The 22,964-nt window shown below is 30.6% G+C and overlaps 3 protein-coding genes across 5 annotated transcripts; 2 read left to right on the forward strand and 1 right to left on the reverse strand.

Moving 5' to 3' along the window:
• The first annotated feature begins 174 nt into the window (after positions 1-174).
• On the forward strand, positions 175-709 carry LOC142528066 (uncharacterized). Its single transcript, XM_075633114.1, has one exon. The coding sequence runs from the start codon at positions 288-290 to the stop codon at positions 522-524; it is 237 nt and encodes a 78-aa protein (XP_075489229.1). The 5' UTR covers positions 175-287; the 3' UTR covers positions 525-709.
• A 107-nt stretch (positions 710-816) lies between these two features.
• On the reverse strand, positions 817-3,425 carry LOC142528063 (protein SOMBRERO-like). 2 transcript variants are annotated; one of them, XM_075633113.1, is made up of 4 exons: positions 3,057-3,424; positions 2,467-2,648; positions 2,081-2,355; positions 817-1,564 (listed from the first exon to the last, which is right to left on the reverse strand). In XM_075633113.1, exons 2-4 carry the CDS (start codon positions 2,633-2,635, stop codon positions 1,019-1,021), a joined length of 990 nt encoding a protein of 329 aa, XP_075489228.1. In that variant the 5' UTR covers positions 2,636-2,648; positions 3,057-3,424; the 3' UTR covers positions 817-1,018. The 2 variants fall into 2 exon arrangements, with proteins under 2 accessions (XP_075489228.1, XP_075489227.1); XM_075633112.1 differs by having other exon boundaries at positions 2,467-3,425.
• Positions 3,426-15,267: 11,842 nt separating this feature from the next.
• Positions 15,268-17,088, forward strand: LOC142527386 (aspartyl protease family protein At5g10770-like). Of its 2 annotated transcripts, none has more exons than XM_075632166.1 (2): positions 15,268-15,462; positions 15,601-17,088. In XM_075632166.1, the coding sequence occupies exons 1-2, from the start codon at positions 15,393-15,395 to the stop codon at positions 16,911-16,913; spliced, it is 1,383 nt and encodes a 460-aa protein (XP_075488281.1). In that variant the 5' UTR covers positions 15,268-15,392; the 3' UTR covers positions 16,914-17,088. The 2 variants fall into 2 exon arrangements, with proteins under 2 accessions (XP_075488281.1, XP_075488280.1); XM_075632165.1 differs by having other exon boundaries at positions 15,276-15,462; positions 15,598-17,088.
• The last annotated feature ends 5,876 nt before the right edge of the window (positions 17,089-22,964 follow it).

The following is a 22,964-nucleotide window of genomic DNA, read 5'->3' on the forward strand; positions in this document are numbered from 1 at the left end:
AAACTTCTTGTTTGCTTGCAATACGTGTTTATGAAAGACAAAATAATTTTACAATGAAAAGTAAAAATAAAAATAAACAAATGGAAAGAAACAAGATACATAACACGTAGAGGAGATGCAAAGCTGTTTCGCCGCCACGTGCGTGCATAATAGATAAGCTTGGCCGATTCAATTCGCCGCCCATTAATCATGTACGCATAAATAAGTTCCAAGAAAGCGAGAAGTCTCATCCGAAGTGGATCGAATCCGAAGAAAGATACGCAATATTGAATCCAATTTATTGAAGGATGTCGGGAGCTCAAGGAACACAACCGCCGGAGTCGTACACAGCGACGACGTACGAGTCAGTGGGGGGCGGAGATAACAAGACGCGTCTGGATATCCGGTCCAAGGAAGATGAGAGCGGTATCCAGATCGATAAATTGCAAGACAAGGTGGAGGACGCCGCCGGGAAAGGAGGTCCAGTTTTCGGCGCCGGCAAGGAGGATAACAAAGATGACCTAGGTGCGACAGGCACAGCCTAGACTTATTGCAGCTACCATGCTTGCATATATACTGTCGGCCTGCTTTTTGTTCTTGTAAAATTTCTGGGCTCTTTCTCTTGGTCCAGATGTTCATGTGATGTGTTGTAAACTTCTTCTGTAAATGGGTTTTGGACGTGGTATATATCCAAAATCCACACTTGTAATGAACTTGGATTTTTCGAATATGTCTATGCGCTGAGGAGCAATATTGCCATGTTAAAATTGGACGATTTTTTAGCAAAATCGGGAATCTTAAGAATATAATATTAAATGACTTCAAGATGAATTAGACGAGCAGTAGTATCCTTAAATACAATTTCCACATTAAAAGAAATGCAGACGATGATAAAAGAACAATCTAACGAGCCGGAGCACTCGAAACATCAAATTAAATACACTGTGGGCAATTGAAAATAGTAGAGATTTTTTTAATTGGAGTCCCTGCACGCAGTTAATAAAAGTTTCAATCTTTCTTCAGCATATTGTAGAATCAACTACTTGGAATACTTAGAAAAATCTTGTTCAAACGGAAATTGAAATCTCTGAGCTGCCAGTGGGACCAAATCAGAAACTTGTGAAATCTGGTGATATTTTCCCCTCTGATCCATAGTTTGATGCGTAGCCAGGAGCTTATCCAGGAATGTCCAGTCCCCAGAAAATCTCTCCTGTTGCATAATCCTGCGGACAGCAGAATGCCCACCTCCAACTTCAACCCCACCTGATGTTAAATTCAACAGGTTCTGCGTACACTGCAAGTCCATGGTACTCAACGGAAGTGATGACAAGAATGGTGGAACAGCCGATTCTGGGCTTCTCGTTAACTGCGGAAGATGCATGGAATTGGTAGGATCAAATACGTAATTCATGGTGTGTTGTACTTGATCAGAAGTCATCTGTTTTGGTACCAAAGTAGAATCTGCAACGTTGGCCTGGAAATTAGTTGCAGCCAACTGTTCATCTTCTTGATCCTCGGTTTGGGGGTGGAAGCCTCTGGTATGATTTTTCTTTATGAAAACCCTGCAGACGACCCATCCGTCCTCCTGCTTCAGAAATTACCCAAGTTTACAATCACATAATTTTTTTAAAGAATAATGAATAACATAATTTCAAACCGAATTTTTCATGTGATAATTGAATGTGATCACTTAAAGTTTTCAAATCAGTCACGCCTATAATAAATAAATGTTTTAGTCATTTTTTCAATAATACATATGATCTTGCATATTATGGATCTATCATATATGGTCTTAAAGTTTATAATTATGAAAATATTGTTTTTGATCAATTTATGCTATATTATGAAGGTGCGCATTCACCTCTTTATCCATCAGTTCCATTTGTATACTAATCCCAAGAAATAATTTCAATGTTTTGATAAGTGAAGATGGATTCATTAACTAATTAATAATATTTTAATAATCTAATTAACGCTGTTATTAGTGTTTGAAATATATATATTAGTAATTTACGAGCTACTAACGGAATATACGATTGCAAGCACAAAAGTCACATAAAAATACAAGAAACAAATAATAATAATTAAAAGAGAAATATACTTGGATTTGAGCATTAATATCATCATCCAAACGATATTCGTGCATGATCCAATCAGTCTTGCATCCATGTGGAGCCCGTCCTGTGTAGAAAACCAGGGTTTTTCTCATACCAATTCTCTTCGAACCACTCAGGTGGATCCCCTTGTCCCGACCCGTTGCCTTCCAGAAACCTGCTGCAGTGGCCCGATTGGTTCTCGTTCCTGTGGGATACTTTTTGTCTTTGTGGCTGAAAAAGTACCATTCATTCTGGGGGCTCGACCCGATTCTACATTTATCTGCAGCATCCATCATCATTTTTGAATCAACACAGAGAGTTTGAACATGGGATAAAAGCTTAGAAAGCCAGACACGAGATTTGGTTAAAAAAATATATTTCGAGGGCCGACCTTTGAGGTCCCAAGGCTCAAGTTTGTTGAGATCGACTTCCCGAATGATATCCAGGTCAATGGGTTCATAGGACACCTTCTTCCTCAGGTAGTAATATAGTAGTTCCTCGTCTGTTGGATGAAATCGGAAACCTGGTGGCACCGATAGCTCCCCGTTTCCGCGCATCATATTTTGATTATATCTGCAGGTTAATGTTCCACCTGCATGCATAAAGCACGTAAAGTTTATAAAATAAAAAAATTACTAGGAACTAATGAACATCATGGCAAGAAATAGAAGAAAAAAGCAGCAACCAAACCCTAAAGGATGGATGGATTAATCTAAAGAAACCTGCAGACAGGTGAAAGGTAGGGTTTGTTTGTAGTGTTTCAGATCAAACAAGAAGACCCCTAAGAGTTAAAGTCACCAAGTTTTAGCTAAGGTTGCCAAAAGTATCACTAGTTTCATCTTTCGACAGGGAAACGAAGACAAAACAGAACCTGACGGGGCAGAAAAGTTCAGGAGAGAGAACCCAACAAAGAACACAGGCACCTGAATTTACTGCACATGTTTCTCTGAAGAACAAGAAGAATTAAGGAAAGAAGCAAACCTTTCTTGATTAGAATTTTGAATTTTCTTCAATGCAAAAGGTAAAGGACTGGCAAGTGATCATATAGGAGAAGAAGATGGTTCAGCCAACTTTTGCGGGTGAAGCGAACACAATTCGAGTGGTATTAAAAAGAAGCCAGAACACGCTCAGATAGAGATAGCGAAGCTTAAGCTAGAATAAATTATTCTGACTACAAATTAAACAAATAATAGGAGCATGTATTCAGTTTAATTGTATAATAACTAGCTAGAGCTTAGACTTGGGATTTAGGAGGATTATTTTATTTCGTATGAAGTTTAATTTTAGTGTTATAATAGAAATGAGCTAGGGGCTGTGTTTCATGTAGCTGAAGTTTAAATGCTTGTTGAACAGGAGACCCGTTCATCCCAAAATTCGCCGCAGATAAATCATGAATATCTGCTCCACTGTCAATTACTCATCACCCATTTATCTTAAATTTATTAATAATCTGAATTTACTAATATGTATCTATATATATCTATATGTTATGTATAGATATGTGATAAATTTTGCATATAGACATATAAATACACGTACGGGCCGGGTCAGAGTCAAGATATATAAGTATAATGGAATTTATTCCATTCCAATTATTCCATTCTCCAAGCGGAAGTGTTGCATAAGGTGTGGACACACAACTAATTTTTATTAGTTAATCTGGTTGCTGTCAAGAAATTTACATTGTGTGTACATACAAAAGGACAGAAAGTAAAATGAATATTATTCGAGTGATTGTCTGTATATGGATTAGCCAACTAGTTACAAGGCCAGGAACTTTGACTACTGAAAATTATTTCTATTGAAATTCTGCCGTCACTTTCCCTTTTACGGGCGACATGTTGAGAAATTGATTCTGAAATTATTTGACCATTATTTAATTAATTTCTTTTAATAAGGTCTTCTGCATCCTTTCCAAAGAATTGAGAAATGGAAATCAGAAAAGTACCAAGTAAGATACAAATTCAAATGGGGGAATAATTAAGGTAGCATATATGAAATGGACTCAACAAGAAATTAATTGATGGATATATAGTCTTCCATCTGGGTCATTCATTAGTCTTTCGAGCTTGATTAATTAATCTTGCTCATCTTTCAGCAAATTTAACATTGAAAAATCATATCATATTACTTTTTTCTTGCTACATGAAAAAAACTTAAATCCCAATATTTTTATGTGGCTTCAATATTTTCAAAAATTTCGAAATAAATTAACTAGAACATGCGTGTGTGTGTCTATATATATATATATATATATATAGTTAAGTTGTTGCGCTTGGATGGTGCCTCTTGATGATCTTTATTCTTCCATCTCAAAATGAATATTTTTTAAATTTTATAAATCATTATCCCCCCACCCCCCACCACACACACACACACACACACACAAATATGATTAAATAAAAATATATTGACCAATTATTCCGTGAAGTTGATGTGTCTGGAATACAATAATGCTGCATGCACGAGTGAGTACTATATATATAGATATATATAATATAAACATTTTAAATTGTGGGGTTATTTTGGAACGGTCGACAAATAACAAATATAGAGCGTTTGCAGGGTGGAAGTAGCGAAGGGGGTTGTGGGGATTAACACGTGAGAGGAGCGTAAAAAGAGAAAGCAAAATCCTTAAAGTCCGTGACATTTACAGGTTCCCATCCAACCTAAACTCCATGCATGCATGCCTCGATTACCTTAAACTAATACTCATGACCCCAAACCTTTTATTTCAGAACAAAATGGATTCATACGTTAAGCCTCAAGAGTCACCTTCGCACTCGATATTATATTTTTTATATTGTGAATCGTTTTTATTTTTGTTATGTTGTCGGTCAATTCACGATTTTAGTATACTAATTTAGATTTTTTTTTCAATTTTAGTTTTTTTCATCGAAATATCGACATGACATGAGACAGGTTGTCAATATCCAGCATACCAGCACAACACCAGCAATTTTTATTCTCACTTCATCATTTTTCCACATTAAGATTTTCAACATTTGTATTTCTTCGGTGAAAAATTGCCAATTAGTGTAGTAAAAGTGTAAATTGATCGAAAATATGACAAAATAAAAGACATGAAAGTCATTACACCAAAAATGTAATTTTCTCTTCATTTAGAGGTAATTGTGATTATTTTTTATTATTATAATTATGTGTTAAGACGCCAAAAATGTAATTTTCTCTTTATTGAGAGATAATTGTGATTATTGTTGATTATTATAATTATTGTCGAAATAATATACAGAAAACTGAATTATTATCTCAACACTCATTACTCACGAATTTCTATTACTCCACTAAACCAACGGTATGGTCAAACATGTAGAATGATTAAGCAAACTATGCTGCATAATTACCGCGTGTGTTAATAAATACATTTAGTATTTAACAATTAATAATTGATGTACGTAACAAATCCAGAGATTTGATATCGCAATTATATCTTAATAAAGTGCCGTCGCCTTCACGAATACTTTTCAACATTAACAAGCCATCCAGCTGGATTAATTATTTAATAAAATTTATATATGGATGAATGAATCTGATTGCTTTGCATCACAATCAGTGCCAACGTTGAATATATATATATATATATATATATATATATGTATATATGTATATGTATATATGTATATGTATGTATATATGTATATGTATATGTGTCTCGAGAGAGAGATCGCATGATTAAGGTACCACCGGGATAAGTGAATTCAAGAAATCAGAAACTTCTATTCATCAACAACATTTAATGAAATTCCCGAATACATTTTATTGTATATCACAACTTGTTTATATTAATTACTATCTCCAAAATATGGCATTCATACGTGCAAGCTGGTGAATCTCACAGCACAAGATTTAAATTAAAGCTACAAAAAGAATATGGCAACTTTGATTTGAATTAAAGAAAACCCATTTATATATATTCCATCCGATTTTTCCATGTTAAATGTGTTGGAAAAAAGTATTGATTTTCTACACACATCAAAAGTATTGTATATGATTTAATATTTCCAATAGCCAACGAGACTTCAAAAATTTTACTTATAAGGTGAAACTTTTTTCTCGTGTGTGAGTTATATATATATGTGTATATATATATATATGTATATATATTTATATACTAGAAGATATGCACGTGCGTTGCACGTGTGGAATATACAAAGATGATACAAGGAGAACAATTCTCACACTATCTTTTATTTTTTAACAATTAATTAAATCTATGATACATCGATAAAGTTCAGTATTTATTTTTGTCTGAGTTCTTGAATATTAATATAATTGAGTTATTTTAAGTTTGATATACATATAATTATATATTGTTGCAATATTATGTCTAAATATAAAAATATTTATTAATGTGATCCATAATTAGAATCATATTCGACATGAGTATTCAAAATAATAAGAACCACAATTTCTAAATTTCTCATGATATATTTTAAAGTTATAAAGTTCTATACATAAATAATGTCATAAAAAAAGTTACAAGTTCTACAAGTATTCATCGATGAAAATTTGATAGGGCATAAAACATGAAGATAATTGTATTATTTTTTAAAACAATTATTTTTCGAGAATTTTTAAAAAAAAAAACATAAGAAAATTTTAAAAATCTTATAAATCATTTTAAGTAACTGCAGATGTAAAGTAATTTGTTTTACATAAAAACAATTTGAATTTATTTTTATTTTTTTTATCTCTTTGATGTATATAAGAGTAATTATTACACATAAAATTAATTTAAACTCATTTTGATTCTTTTGAAGTGTTTTCTTATGGTACCAAATAATTATTTGTGTTTGTCATACATAGGATTTAACAATTTGGTAAATTGACAGCCACGTCAATGTAATCCTTATTATGTTCACAATTAGCTTAGTATAGGGATTTGCACGATAAATCACAATTATGAGAAATAAATATTGTGTCGTGGGTAACAAATATAACTTTTGACATAAAGATTAAGAAACATTCGAACTAAAAGATAAATCTTTCAATATCATTCAGTTTTGTTGGGTTAAACGTGCAAGAGTGAGGGTAGTACTGGGATGAGTAAACTCCTGGGAATTTTCGTGAATTAAGCTGCTGACATTGTGTCGCTTATTTAAATTTCATTAAAGATATATATTTTTTTAAAAAAAAAGCTGTAAATTTCATTCCAAAAATAAAATTTTATTTTTCTTCAATTGTTATAAAATTCATTAATACCTGAAAACGAACAAAAAAGACATGTATTTATTAATATTATTTAACGAAAATAAGGAAATATATGTAAATTCACACAATTTTCTAAGAGTTTTCAAACTTATTAGTCGTGTATTATTTACATTATTAATGGATGTTAATTTACTCAAATTAATATTTAACATTGCATAAAAACTCATACGAGACGGTTTCACAGGTCAATTTTATGAAACATGTTTCATATCATACTCTAATCATGAAAAATCATTGTTTTTCACTCTGAAAATTGATCGGTTGGCCCATTTGAAGTATATATCCATGAGACCGGCTCACAGAAGACCAATTCAAAAATTGGAGAACTGTAAAATTTTGAACAAGGGTGTATATATATTTAATTTTCATTCGATTTATTTTAAATGCATTAATTAATGTAAAAAATCAAATAAAGGGAAAAAAATAAATAAAGATAGAGTTCACAAATAAAAAAAAGTCAAACAAAAAGAATTATTTTTAAAATAAGGATATAATTCATTCTGTGAAAATATATTGTAAATTTTATTATTCTTCTATTCATTTAAATTATATTAAAGATATATTTTTTAAAACAAATAAAGTATAAATTTAATTTCAAAAAATGATGGCTAAATTTCATTTTTCAATTTTATTTACAATTAATTAATAGTTGGAAAAAAAACAAACAATAGAACATATATTTATTATTGTTACTATTATTATTTTAAATTTTATTAAAATATAATTTTTTTAAAAAAATGATGTGTAAATTTCATTCTAAAAAATGAAGACTTAGTTTAAATTTCATTCTAAAAATTGGTGGCTAAATTTTATTTTTCTTCAATTTATTTTAAAATATATTAAATAATATATGGAAAAAACAAACAAGCGAATAGAAATATATTAATTATTATTATTTACGTTATTTATATATGTTAATTAATTTAAGTTAAAAATAAAATTGACATAGAAACTCCTATGAGATTGTTTCACGAGTGAATTTTGTGAAACATGTCTCATATCAGACTTAATCATGAAAAAATTTATTTTTCAGTCCGAAAATGACTGGGTCAGCCCCTCTCAGGACTATATAACAATGAAACTGTTTCACATAAAACCTACTAAAAATTGAAGAACTATAAAATTTTGAACAATAGTGTAAAATTAATTTTTATTCGGTATAATTTTTTTAAAAAAAATGATGTTTAAATTTCATTCCAAAAAATGAAAGATTAATTTAAATTTCATTCTAAAAACTGGTGGCTAAATTTTATTTTTATTCAATTTATTTTAAAATATATTAATAATAGATGGAAAAAAACAAATAAGCTATGAGAAATATATTAATTATTATTATTTACGTTATTCATATATGTTAATTTATTTAAGTTAAAAATAAAATTGATACAGAAACTCCTATGTGATTGTTTCATTCACTCCGGAAATGACTGGGTCAGTCTCTCTCAAGACTATATAACAATGAAACTGTTTCACATAAAACCTATTAAAAATTGGAGAACTATAAAATTTTGAATAATAGTGTAAACTTCATTTTTATTCGATATATTTTAAAATTCATTAATTAATAAAAAATATAAATCAAACAAAAATTCAAATTTCATTATTATTTTATTTAATTTAAATTTCATTAAAGATATATTTTTTTAAAAAAAAATAGAGTGTAAATTTCATTACAAAAAACGATGACTAAATTATATTTTCTTCAATTTATTTTATAATACATTAATCGCTGATAACAAACAAACAAAAAACATGTATATTTTAACAAATTTCAATTTTTAGTAGGTTTTAAATTCTATAGATTAATAGATGAAAAGCAAACAGTAGGTTTTAAATTTTATAGATTAATAGATGAAAATCAAACAAAAAATAAACATGTATATTTTAAATTGTATTAATTAATAGATGAAAAGCAAACAAAAAAATAAAAATGTATTAATGATTATTATTAAATGAATAGATGAAAAACAATTATTAAATGAATATATGAAAAACAAACAAAAAATAAACATGTATTAATAATTATTATTAAATGAAGATAAGGACATTTATATAAATTCACAATTCAAATCCATATATTTATATTTAAAGATATATTTTTTAAAAAAAATAGAGTGTAAATTTCATTACAAAAAATGATGACTAAATTATATTTTCTTCAATTTATTTTATAATACATTAATCGCTGATAACAAACAAACAAAAAACATGCATATTTTAACAAACCCCAATGTTTAGTAAGTTTTAAATTCTATAATTTAATAGATGAAAAGCAGTAGGTTTTAAATTCTATATATTAATAGCTCCATTAATTAATAGATGAAAATCAAACAAAAAAATAAAAATGTATTAATGATTATTATTAAATGAATAGATGAAAAACAATTATTAAATGTATAGATGAAAAACAAACAAAAAATAAACATGTATTAATGATTATTATTGAATGAAGATAAAGACATTTATATTAATTCACAATCCAAATCAATATATTTGTATTAGTATAGATATAGATATAGATAGATATATATAGATAGATAGATAGATAAAAAGTCACAATTAATAAAGGTGTCAAAGTAAATTCACAATTGAAGTGACATGGTGACATATTTATATATAATAAAGTCATAATTAATAAGGGTGTCAAAGTAAATTCACAATTGAAAAGGTGACATATTTATATAGATAATAGATTTTATTAAAGATATATAATTTTTTAAAAAAATAATAGAGTGTAAATTTCATTCCAAAAAATGGTGACTAAATTATATTTTTTTCAATTTATTTTATAATACGTTAATCGCTGATAACAAAAACAAAAACAAAAAACATGTATATTTTAATAAACTCTAATTTTTAGTAGGTTTTAAATTCTATAGATTAATAGATGAAAAACAAACAACAGGTTTCAAATTCTAGATTAATAGATGAAAATCAAACAAAAAATAAACATGTATATTTTAAATTCTATTAATTAATAGATGAAAAGCAAACAAAAAAATAAAAACATATTAATGATTATTATTAAATGAATAGATGAAAAACAAACAAAAAATAACATGTATTAATGAATATTATTGAATGAAGATAAGGACATTTATATAAATTCACAATTCAAATCCATATATTTATATTAGTACATAGAGTAGATAGATAGATAAAAAATCATAATTAAAAAAGGTGTCAAATTAAATTCACAATTGAAGTGGCATATTTATTGAGGTGACATATTTATATATAATAAAGTCATAATTAATATGGGTGTCCAAGTAAATTGAAGTGACATATTTATTGTGGTGACATATTTATAAATAATAAAGTCATAATTAATAAGAGTGTCCAAGTAAATTCATAGTTAAAGTGACATATTTATATATATATATAATAGATATGTATATGCATGTACATTAGTACATATATATTCATAGATAAGCTCATACAATCCTTCCCAAAAGAGTGAACCCCCCCAACCGCAGCACAATTGAGGTTTGGTGAAGGTAAACCAAGTCTTTGTTGATGGGCTCAACGCATCACCAATTAAAGTTTCGCACACAAATTAAATGTGCCTGCCAACACAAGCAACATATACTTGTGGGAAGTGACAAGTCTAAAGCGAGTTTCCCCAACACCTCTAATAAAATCTAGATTCAGATACGGCATATGAAAGTCGCATCGAATTATATATGTTCAATTAGGGTAAATACATATCTAGCTAACATCCTTGAGTTTCTCCGATAAATTAGCTGCTTCATGATGAGACGCGGACTCGGGGTTTTGCACCCTAATGTTTTTTGAAAATCATATGCTCACATCTAACTTTTTAGATAAGAGAGGAGAATTTCCCCCTAAGCTGCAAGATCCACCCCTAAGGCCAGCATACGGGTGGAATTAAGGAGTTTGGGTCAACGTGTACAAGAAGCTTGCATTGAGGTTTTCATGAATTTGGTCAAACAAGCAAGAAGTTATTTGCCATAAAATATGCTAAATACCAGATAATGAACGAGCAAAACATTTTAAGTGACAGATTTTGGAATATAATAATAAAACAAAATGCACTAATTCCAGCTATTGAACGAAAGTCTCCAGACTGCAAAGAAATAATTGTACCCTTAAGGAAGGAGAACATGGCAAAGTATTCTACATTTTGCAGCACAAAAATGAGGCAAGACTCTAAGGCCAGTAATTTATAATCGAAACAAGAAGTGGTTGAAATTGAGGTAGAAACACGTCAGGCAATGTGTTATTCTTTGAAGTAAAGATTGTAGGAACAGTACATGAGGTAATATCATTCAGGAAAACACACAATGTATATCAACCAATCGGTCAGTTTCACTGGCATATAAATAATGCATTCAACTAGACAAAGTCCGAGAGATGCTTGGACTCTATTTACAACTATTATGTTGCTTTAACTGAATGATACTTGAGCGTCTATTCGATTCTATTGCCCTTCAACAAACAGAAATGGAACCTAGCAATGTTGTTGTCACCTTTCCAGTAGGGGAATGCTTTGTCTTGTAAGTCGCTACAAATTTGCACGATCCAGTCTTCACATAACACGGTCAATGCACAGCATCCTTCACAATAAATGGTTCAATAAAATGACTAACCAACAGAAAGTCATGCAACTTCCAATTGGTAGTAAACTTGTTTCATACAGTTATCACGTATTATGGATAGCTGGCAAGGAGTTACGTTGGTCACGAAAGATGCTTAAGTATCATTCAGTTTTTTTCTTTAATATTCCCTTGGGATTCTTTGAGCCTGAACTTTAGGCCTGTGTTTTGGTCATTTCTTTAAATTGTCAGTTTACTTGCAAGGTGGAGGGAGAGATGATTGAGTAATTCATTTTATCATATTTTCTTCCCAGCCATATCTTCCATCTAAATATGTATTTAGACGAATGCCTTTGTATCAGTAATATGGCCACAAATACACATATCATATTCCAGCTGGGCAGGCCGTTGAGGTTTAAGATGCAATGAACAAATAGTTGAACATCCACGAGGATTTCAAAATATATAGATGGCTATTTCCATGAGTTACAAACCTGCAATACATAATCTCGAAAACTTCCCGTGTTTATGAACCAAACATCATGAAACCATAAATAAATCAACAATCTGATCAAATTATCATTGTCCTAGTCAATCTTAGGTTAAAAGTTGGCTCGTGTTAAAGATTGAGACTTGAATCTAACTCATTCCCAAAAGTTAGCTCTTGGAGTTGAGTTAAACACAAATCTCAATCTTAAAATGACACGGTTGCGATCTTGGCTCAGGTTCACCGTTATTTGTTAGACTGCTTTATGAGATTCCCACTAAATATTTTCTAAACCTCACGCTCCAGTTTATCATTACTGGATATAAAATAGGTGTGTTAGATGTCTCAAATCAAGTGGATTAAGTCCTTGAGAATTGTACATATTGACTTCAACAATCCTCCTTCGAGCTAGCTTTTAGGTTGAAGTTAGGTTTAAATCTCAATATTAACATGCTATCAGAATCCAGACCCAATATTATGTGTTAGACTGTCCCCATGACTACCCGCTAAATGTTTTGTAAACTTCACGTTTCAGTTGTTCATTACTTGGCGTGAGAGGTGTGTGTTAAATATCTCATATCGCTTGTATTAAGTCTTTGATAATTGTATATAAGAACGTGGATAATTCTCTCTCATTGGGCTAGCTTTTGGGGTTGATTTAGACTCACATCTCAATTTTAACTTGATATCAGAGCTCAGACTTACAGTTATGCATGGAGTGTCCTATGGGGCACCAAATTTCACACTTCAGTTGTTCGTTGTTGGGTGTGGGGAAGTGTGTTGGATGTCCTACGTCGACTGAATTAAGTTTTGAGAGTTGTATATATATACTTGAACAATCTTTCTCTTTGAGCTAACTTTTGGAGTTGAGATTGATCCAAATATCAAACATAACAACAGGAAGGATGCAGCTAGCAGCACGAATGTTGAAATGTGTTGCAGGAGCAGTAAGAAGGACAAGAGCTATAGCAGAACTAAGTGTATTGATCGCTGCATTTATTGGTATATCAATATAAGCAAAGTAGACGATACAAACTGAACATCAAAAATCCAACCCACTCACCATTTTGCTCGGGATTATTGTATCGGCAAGTGGACCCTTACTTGCAGCTGATTGAATGAACAAATACATAACACAAAACAAAAGTTAGTTTCATACAATTAATCTTCAAGGGTACACATAGAGCAAGGAGAAGCAAGTATTGTCACAATTATCCGTCTTTGTTGTGTGACATTAGTGCTTCAGACAATGAGAGCTTTTCTTGACCGAACTCACACCCCTTTGATCCCGATATGCGGTGGGTCTTCCATGCCAGAATGGCGGGAAAATAAGGGGTGGTTGTATCATGTACGCATTCCCTGATTCTGTGAAGATGGGAGGACTTACTTCCATCCTGAGTAGGTGAAAGGAAGAAAGGAAGGTAGGTATATTTGAATTCCACTAGAAGATGTTAAGGGACCATTGTCATCGGGAGCAGAGACCACTCATGCACGACTTGAAGCTGAGGTGTGTTTCGATCCTCATTCCTAGATTCAAATTAATAATCTTTTGGAGATTTCTTGTGTTAAGCTTTATCATTTATCCTTCAGGATGCTTTAATGTGGCATTCCCTGTTTAATTTAAATATATTAACAAATGAACCCCTTATTTTGAGTACCATTTGCATTCACATCACAATGGAATACTTCTGTTCGTTAATTTTTTGCTTATTTATCATCTTCCTTTCCTCTCATTCATAGAAAACTTATTCACTAGTAACCAAGATACCAACATTCGTGATCATGTGAGAAAGGAAATTATATGAACTTGCAGTATGAAGCAGAATAAAAGCATTTAGCATGATTTTTGGATTATATCATGCTTAGTCGACTTCTAGTCAATTTTTCACGCTTGAGACTAAGTACTTTGTGCAGCTGTGCTAAAGGAGTGAGACTGCGATGCATTTTAGACATTTTAAACAATTTTACTGCTGTCAATAAAAGTGTGCCCATTGATAAATTCCTGACAAAAATGCACTTCATATTATCAAAGTTATTCACTTTGATCAAACAATTATCAATATGATGGCTATCGTCCAAACTCCCCACTCCTTTGAACCATTTTTGTGTATATCGGCAAAAGTTCTGTCAAAACATTTACATGCTATTTGTCGTCTGATTTTAGATGCCATATCTTGATGGCTGGTCAACTTGGTACTTCAATCCTTATGGTTTCTTACATATAAATATTTTATCAGAATTTTTGAAAAAGTTGAGGAGAATCTTCCAGCTTAATCCTGGAGTAAGAATGAAAAACTATCATGTATATGGATAATTTTGAAAAAGCAGGTTCGAATTACTTGTGATGGATGAAGAAGTCCGTTGACCATTTGGAGGAACAACTTCAAATCAACAAGTAGCTCAAAATTCACAAAGTTATGTTATGCATAAGTGTTTAAGAATCTAAACAGATTAATCTGCTGACTAGTTGTCTAGTTTCGCGAGACATTCTGGTGATATTTCTTATATGAAACTTTTTTTCATCTAAGGCTGAAGAATTAGATAAATGAAAAGTAGTGTTACTATTGTGTTATTTAACATGAGCTCCATGTATTTTATTATCTAGCAGTACCATGGCCAAAACGTTTCAATGTTAGCATGCATAAATATTATGCAATAACTCGAATGCTTACTTTTGAACACCCGTGTTTGGGACTTTTCACCTACCCTCTCTACCTGTATCTTAGGTAAAATAAACATATGTAATTAGCAGAAAGATATGAGATCAGTTACTCATGGCTATTGCACAAGGAATCTTCAAATTGTCTGCTTCAGAAATAAAGACACGGGTCCCAACATTAAGACATAATAGAAACCTCAACCATGCATATAGTCATCTTACTTAAGGCTGTAACGACTAATGAGGGTCTCGCAAGTGGGTTAATACGTCATTTCAAGCCCCTAGCCAATCAATACGGGACAAACAAAAAGTTCTCTTTAAATCCTCTAGTGTTACAGGAAAATATGGAAGCATCAGCAGCACATCTGAGGAGTTAGAAAATAATGGTACTTCTCGTTTCTCTGTTTTTGTATCTCTTGCTCTCAAGAACGTCTTCATGTAGAGTAATTCAAGGTATGATAGATTATGCCTGAGGCCCTGAACTCATACACATTTATACCTTTTATTCAAATCTTTTAATTAAAAAGTTGATTTCTTTTTATTCTTTGAGAACATCAATTCTTGATTTTTAATATTTGTGTTATGTAGAAGTTGATCAGTTAAGACAGTCTGTTTTGCACCTGCCTTTATATCATGTCCGAGGAGGGTCTCACTCGCTTCAGACTTCGGACACGGCTCATCCCTTCTCAGAGGCACTTGCTTTAGACGAAGAACGTGTCAAGTTTCTAAATTCAAGACTCGATGGCAAAAACTCGACAACAGTTCATCCTGTTGCCACTTCCATTTTAAAAGGATCAGAAAGCTGGATTGATGAAAAATCTGTTAACGTACCTCTGAATCCGGGTATACCAGTTGGTATCTCAAATTACTACACCAAAATAGGTCTTGGAACTCCAACAACGTACCACAACGTCATTATGGATACTGGCAGCTCCTTCTCCTGGGTTCAGTGTGAGCCCTGTCTGGTCTATTGTCATCCTCAGGTCGGTTCGCGCTTTAACCCCTCGGCTTCTAGAACATATCAGAAGCTATCCTGTGGCACGAGACAGTGCTCTTCCCTGAAGGCTGCCACTCTTAACAGTCCTATGTGCACGGCTTCAAATACATGCATATACTCGGCTACATATGGAGATCAATCCTTCTCTGTCGGATATCTCAGCAAAGACTCACTGAGCTTTGGTTCAGAATCACTCCCCGGTTTCCTGTTTGGATGCGGGCAAGACAACAATGGCCTATTCGGCAAATCAGCTGGCCTGATCGGCCTTGGAAAAGATGGTCTTTCCATGCTATCTCAATTATCTACAAAGTATGGTAAAGTCTTTTCTTATTGCCTCCCAACATCCACATTCCTGGGAAATTCTGGCAGCGGAGGTTTTTTGTCGATTGGAACAGCTTCAAATTCTGCGTACAAGTTCACTCCAATGTTAGCAGAAAATCAGGATTCTGCGTTGTATTTCATAAAGCTCTCGGCCATATATTTGTCTGGTAAACCATTAGCAGTTGGATCATCCGGATACAGCTCCCCCACTGTCATAGATTCAGGCACCACAATATCACGGTTATCTGCACCTTTGTACTCAGCACTCAAGCAAGAATATATTGACATCGTATCTACCAAGTACAAGATTGCTCCATCCTTCTCCATTCTTGATGCATGTTTTCATGGCACTTTCGATCAAATATCTACAGCTATTCCTTCGGTTGAATTGATCTTTCAAGGCGGGGCCAACCTAAAACTTGCTCCGCACAATATTATACTAGAGGTGGAAAAAGGTACTACGTGCTTGGCCTTTGCATCCAGCTCGGGCATGGTTATCATCGGCAACACACAGCAACAGACGTTCGACATTACTTACGACGTCGCTAGTTCAAAAATCGGGTTCGCAGCTGGTGGATGTCGCTAGGTAGGCAGTTGGATGTGGCCGGTGGCTTTGCTGTCTCTTGATTGTGATGATAATATACTTGAATGGAATTGATGTTTGCGTAATTATGGCTGTCATTTAGAAAGATGATTGATGTACAAGTGTTATTGATCTCAACCATATATTTCAACTTAATATAATTTTTACATACATGGTAGATCAATCATTTGATGCTTCTGTTGTGATAATATTATTGAAAGATTTTATAAATTTAATTAATGTGAATTAATATTTTCCATTAAGAAGCCTATGTTTGTCCTACTCTTAGGTGGCTAGTTATATTTAACATAACAAGTCAATCATTTAATTACTTTCGATTCAATATGATCACTTATTTAAATTTAATATCATTATTGAATGACATATTTATTTTAAGCTAGTTATATAATACAATTATTTTAACATGGATTTTGATAGATTTATCCACGACCCACTCGTAATGATGGTGACAGATAATCTACTTATTAATTATTATTAAGTTTGGCCAACTATATAAATTAATTAGCAATTGAAAAACTAAAAATCTTGATGGTATAAGAATTTATAACAACTTGATAATGTTGACTTAATTGCTGCGACATGCCATGTGTTGCACTGCCTTATAATGTTAACGTTTACATGGAATTTACAAATTTTTTATTTAGAGTATGTCTCTTATGATACAGTCTCACGAATTTTTATCTGTGAGATGGATCAACTCTACCGATATTCACAATAAAAAATAATACTCTTAGCATAAAAAGTAATTTTTTTCATGGATGACCCAAATAAGATATTTGTCTCACAAAATACGATCCGTGAGACCGTCTCACATAAGTTTTTGTCTTTTACTTAGGCCGAATTTTTTTTCCATCTTTCCAAATTATGTAATATATTTTTCGTAATTAGTATTATTTTTCATATTCTTTTATCCATCTGACCTTATTTAATTTGTTTTTCAATAATTTTTTTATCAAATTAAAACATTAACTAAATAATTAAAAAGTGTACAATTTACATTTCCAATAAATTTTCTTAATGTGTGAAAACATACCATATCTTTTATATATATATAAAAATTAAAATTAAGAAAAAGATTAAATTTTGAAAATATGTAATATCAATTTTCTTATTAAGCAGGAAGGATGACCCTACAATTCTCCAATTTATTGGTACCATCCTTAACAGTAATCGAGGTAAATTCAATAATTTAAATGGGAAAAAAGAAACTTAATTTCAAACAACTCCCGATATATTATTGAAAGTTGGAAATTGAGGAGGTCCAAACTATAAATTCACATAACATTAAAGTTATTTTTTTTAAATAAAAAAAAAACATTTTTCACTTTGTAAAAAATTCAATGAAGTTTATAATCAGGCTATGTGCAAGGGGGATTACTCGACCCTATCCCTGCTGACAGTGCACGCAAGGGTCGATCCAACTGCTCGGATTTTTTCGAGTCAATTTTTTTTTTTTTTACATGAAAGTGGGCCCGGATCACTTATGTGGAGTAATCCCGGCCGTCACGGGCAGGGTGAAACAATCCGTGCAAGGGATGTGGCCTCAATCTTCCACAAAATCGAAACACATCTGCATTTATGATTGAATCAGTAGGCGATTTTGAATTTGCAACAAGAACTAGTCAACACGAGCATTTAAAAAGGATTAAGAATCTTAACTTTTAAATCAAAAAAATGTAGTGTTTTGTTTCATCCGAATTAAAATCTTAAATTTGGAACGAAATCTGATATTCGAAACTCAATTGTATTAAACATCTCTCTCATATAATCTAAAATAAATAAATTTTTAGTGTTCTATTATTCAAACACATGGCTCTCAAAATAAATAGTATTACAAAAAATTTAATCAAACTTAGGGCACCCACATTGGTTGGTTAATGGGTGTTAATAACACCCATTAATTTTCGCCCACCAATGTGGGCGTAAGAATTAATAATCTTGGCTGACATGGCAGCCAAGAAATTCATCAGAATGAACGGCGTTATTTCGAAATTTGCCACGGTTTTTCGTAAACCATCGCAAAGTGAAAAGCGTCTGTTTTTTTTAAAAAAAAGGTCGTTATTTGCGACGGTTTTTTAACACTCGTCGCTATGTGCGACGATTTTTCAAAAACCGTCGCTAATTATCACCAACGGCTATTTTCAAACGGCAAAATTATGCACCAACGGCTATATTCGAAATTACTCACTATATATACTAATCAATTTCTACAAATTCATCCCACAACATTTATCTTTTCATATTTTTAAGCCAAATGGGTGACAATAGTCAGAACTCACAAAATCGACCTCGATTTGTTTCTTCTACACAATATCCACCACAATTTCCAAATTGGCCGTTTGTTTCAAATTTCCAAGGTTATGAAAATCCTTCGAATCATCCAAATTAAGTTATTTTTAAAATAATAATACTATTTATTTTTAGTAATATTTGTTGTAAAATTTTAAAAATATTAGAAAGATATTGAAATATTAAAAATAAAAAAAATGAGTAAGTGGACAGTGGGACCCATAAATAATGAAAGTTGAAATTAAATGAATGTGGGTGTGTGTTAATAATGGGGAAGTGTTAATGTAATGAATACTAGTATTTAACCCGTGCGATGCACGGAATGATATTATTAAAAATTAATTATTATAAAAAAATAATAGATATTTAAATTGTAAAAAAATAATATAATTATAAAAAAATAAAAATAAGAAACTATTTTTTCGCTAATTTTGAAAAAAAATTCTTAAATATAAATGTATGTCGATTAATTATGTTACCCTAAGGCAATGACATGGTTATTATCGTGTTTAAAATATTAATGTCGACCATCAACCTAAATACATATTTAATTCTTTAATTTTTGAAAAACTATATATATTATTATTTTTTAACATTTGATAAATAAATATTTTTAAATCAAATTTAATAAAACTAATGAGAAATACTTTTTTCAAATCATATCACAAATTAAATTGATTGATATAATCAATGCAAAAGTTTTAATGTAGTTTATGTTTTTAATAGAGTTTAGTTTTATTTTGAATAAAAAATAATAAAAGACATATAATACATAAAATATATTTGAATTAATATAAAAATGAATTAAATTCAAATTTGAACTAAATGAATTGATATAATCAATGCAAACAATAAATGAAACTATCATTTATTGCAGTACACATATTTCAATATTCATGATATATATATTTCTTTTTTTAGAATTGTCATTTTGGCGGGAACTTACTATTTTTGGCAAAAACTTGCTTTTATATATATATAGATGTGGCTCGTGGACCCCATCATTTTTGATGAGATGGAGAGTTATTAACATGGATTAATTCCGACGGATGCGGATGCCCTTAAGCGGAAATCATATCTTTGTATGAGCCTAAGTTGTTGCAGCCAACAATATACTTAAAGATTTTTTATTAAAAAAAATTCCAGGAGATATTTGTGGCAACTGAGTTTCGAATTTAAGATTTCATCCAACACTTTGAAATATTGATGTTAGATAAACTATAAATCATCAAATTTTATTATTCTCTTAAGGACTCGTTAACGCATAAATAATTTCCATCAATTATCTTAAAAAATATCGCCCTCCCGAAATGTTGTCCAATTCAGGCCACTTATGTCGCCAAAGCAAAGACCCTTTTCTTGAGAGAATTTAAATAATGTCTCCGTTATTGGTGAAACGCAACAGCAAAAACAGTGGAGAGGTGTCGACGTAAACATTTCTTGATCCATACGAGCGAGGTTCGAGGAAATACTATAAAATGATGTTTCTGTAACGTGCAATAATAATAAAATATATATCTATATATTACTACTATAAATATATGAATTGAATTGTTAATTTAAATCTATGTTCTTATCTTAATTAATACATGTCTTTTTGGATGTTTTGTTTTCATTTATTAATTAATGAAATTTACATCTATGTTCTTATCTTAATTAATACATATCTCTTTGGTTGTTTTGTTTTCATTATAAATGTATGAGTTGAATTGTGAATTTATATCTATGTCTTTATCTTAATTAATACATGTCTCTTTGATTGTTTTGTTTTCATTTATTAATTAATGAATCTATTACTCTATTACCACTATAAATATAGGAGTTGAATATTTATTAATATATGTCTTTTTGGTTGTTTTGTTTTCATTTATAAATTAAGAATCTAAACTTAATTGAAGGAAAACAAAATTTCCCATCTATTTTTTGTGATGAAATTTGCGATCCATTTTCTAAAAAATACTTATATATATAATGAATTTCAAAATGATAAAAATAATAAATATATGTTTTTGTTTGTTTTTTCATAGCTATCAAATGACTTCTAAAATAAATTGAAGAAAAATGAAATTTAGCTCTCATTTTTTAGATGAAAAATTTAGCTACCATTTTTTATAGTGTCATTTAAATTTATCTTCGATTTTTTGGAACGTTTTTTCATAGCTATTAATCACTTCTAAAATAAATTGAAGAAAAACGAAATTTAGCTACCATTTTTTAGAATGAAAAAATTAGCTACCATGTCACGGTCCAGTCCACTTGTGATATTGTCCGTTTTGGCCTGAAGGCCTCACGGATTCAAAAGGCGTCACAAGGGGTTGCTACTCGCTCATTTAAATGCTCAGCATCTCTCCTGTTGTTTAGCGATGTGAGATTTCGCCTAGGGGCCTTCTCACCCCCCCTTTCGAGACTCAACGTCCTCGCTGAGGTTTGCCCCACCATCCCAAACCCACGTGGAGTCGCTCTGATACCAGATGTCACGGCTCAGTCCACTTGTGATATTGTCCGCTTTGGCCCAAGGGCCTCACGGCTTTAAAACGCGTCACAAGAGGTTGCTACTCGCTCATTTAAATGTCCAGCATCTCTTTCATTGTTTAGCGATGTGGGATTTCGCCTAGAGTTTTTATAGTATCATTTAAATTTATCATCCATTTTTTGAAACGACATTTGCACTCTATTTTTTAAAAATATATATCTTTAATAAAAGTTTACATAATAGTAATAATCTAATTTTTAAAAAAACTTATATCTTTAATGAAATTCAAAATGATAACAATAATAAATATATATTTTTTTTGTTTTTTCCTAGCTACTACTACTATTATTATTACGACTCTAAATATGTGACTTTAAATTGTGAATTTACATCTATATTCTTATGTTCATGAAATTATATTCATATGTCATTGTATTTGTTTTTCATCTATTAATTAATAAAATCTAAATTAAATTGGAAAAAAAAATAAAATTTAGCCTCCATTTTTTGTGATGAAAATTTCACTTCATTTTTTTTTTAAAAATATTATATCTTTAATGAAATTCACAATGATAACAATAATAAATATATGTTTTTTGTTTGTTTTTTCTTAGCCATTAATGACTTCTAAAATAAATTGAAAAAAAAATGAATTTTAACTATCGTTTTTTAGAATGAAAAATTTAGCTACCGTTTTTAAAATGAAATTTAAATTTATCTTCCATTTTTTGGAATGAAATTTGCACTCAATTTTTTTTAAATATATATATCTTTAATAAAATTTAAAATAATAGTAATAATATATACATTTTTTGGTTTGTTCTCACATCTATTAGTGAATTCTAAAATAAATTGAAGAAAAATAAATTTTAGTCACCACGTGTTAGAATGAAATTTACAACTCTATGTTTTTCTTTTAAAAACCAATATATGTAATGAAATTTAAAATAAATAGAAGAATAATAAAATTTACGTTCTATTTTAAAAAAAAATGAATTATATTCTTATTTTTAAAATATTTTTTTTATTTATCTCTGTTTTTTTTATGAACTCTATCTTTATTTTTTAGGATGTTCTTTTGTTTGATTTATATTTTTTCATTAATTAATAAATTTTAAAATAAATAGAATAAAAATGAAGTTTATGTTTTTGTTCAAAATTTTATAGTTATCCAATTTTTGAGTAAATCTTCTGTAAGACGGTATCAAGTTGATATATCTCTAAGACGAGTCGACATTTTTTATCAACTAATGTTAATGCATTTTAAAATA

Source organism: Primulina tabacum, chromosome 15 (assembly GCF_025594145.1).
Source record: "Primulina tabacum isolate GXHZ01 chromosome 15, ASM2559414v2, whole genome shotgun sequence".
Taxonomy (NCBI): Eukaryota; Viridiplantae; Streptophyta; class Magnoliopsida; order Lamiales; family Gesneriaceae; genus Primulina; species Primulina tabacum.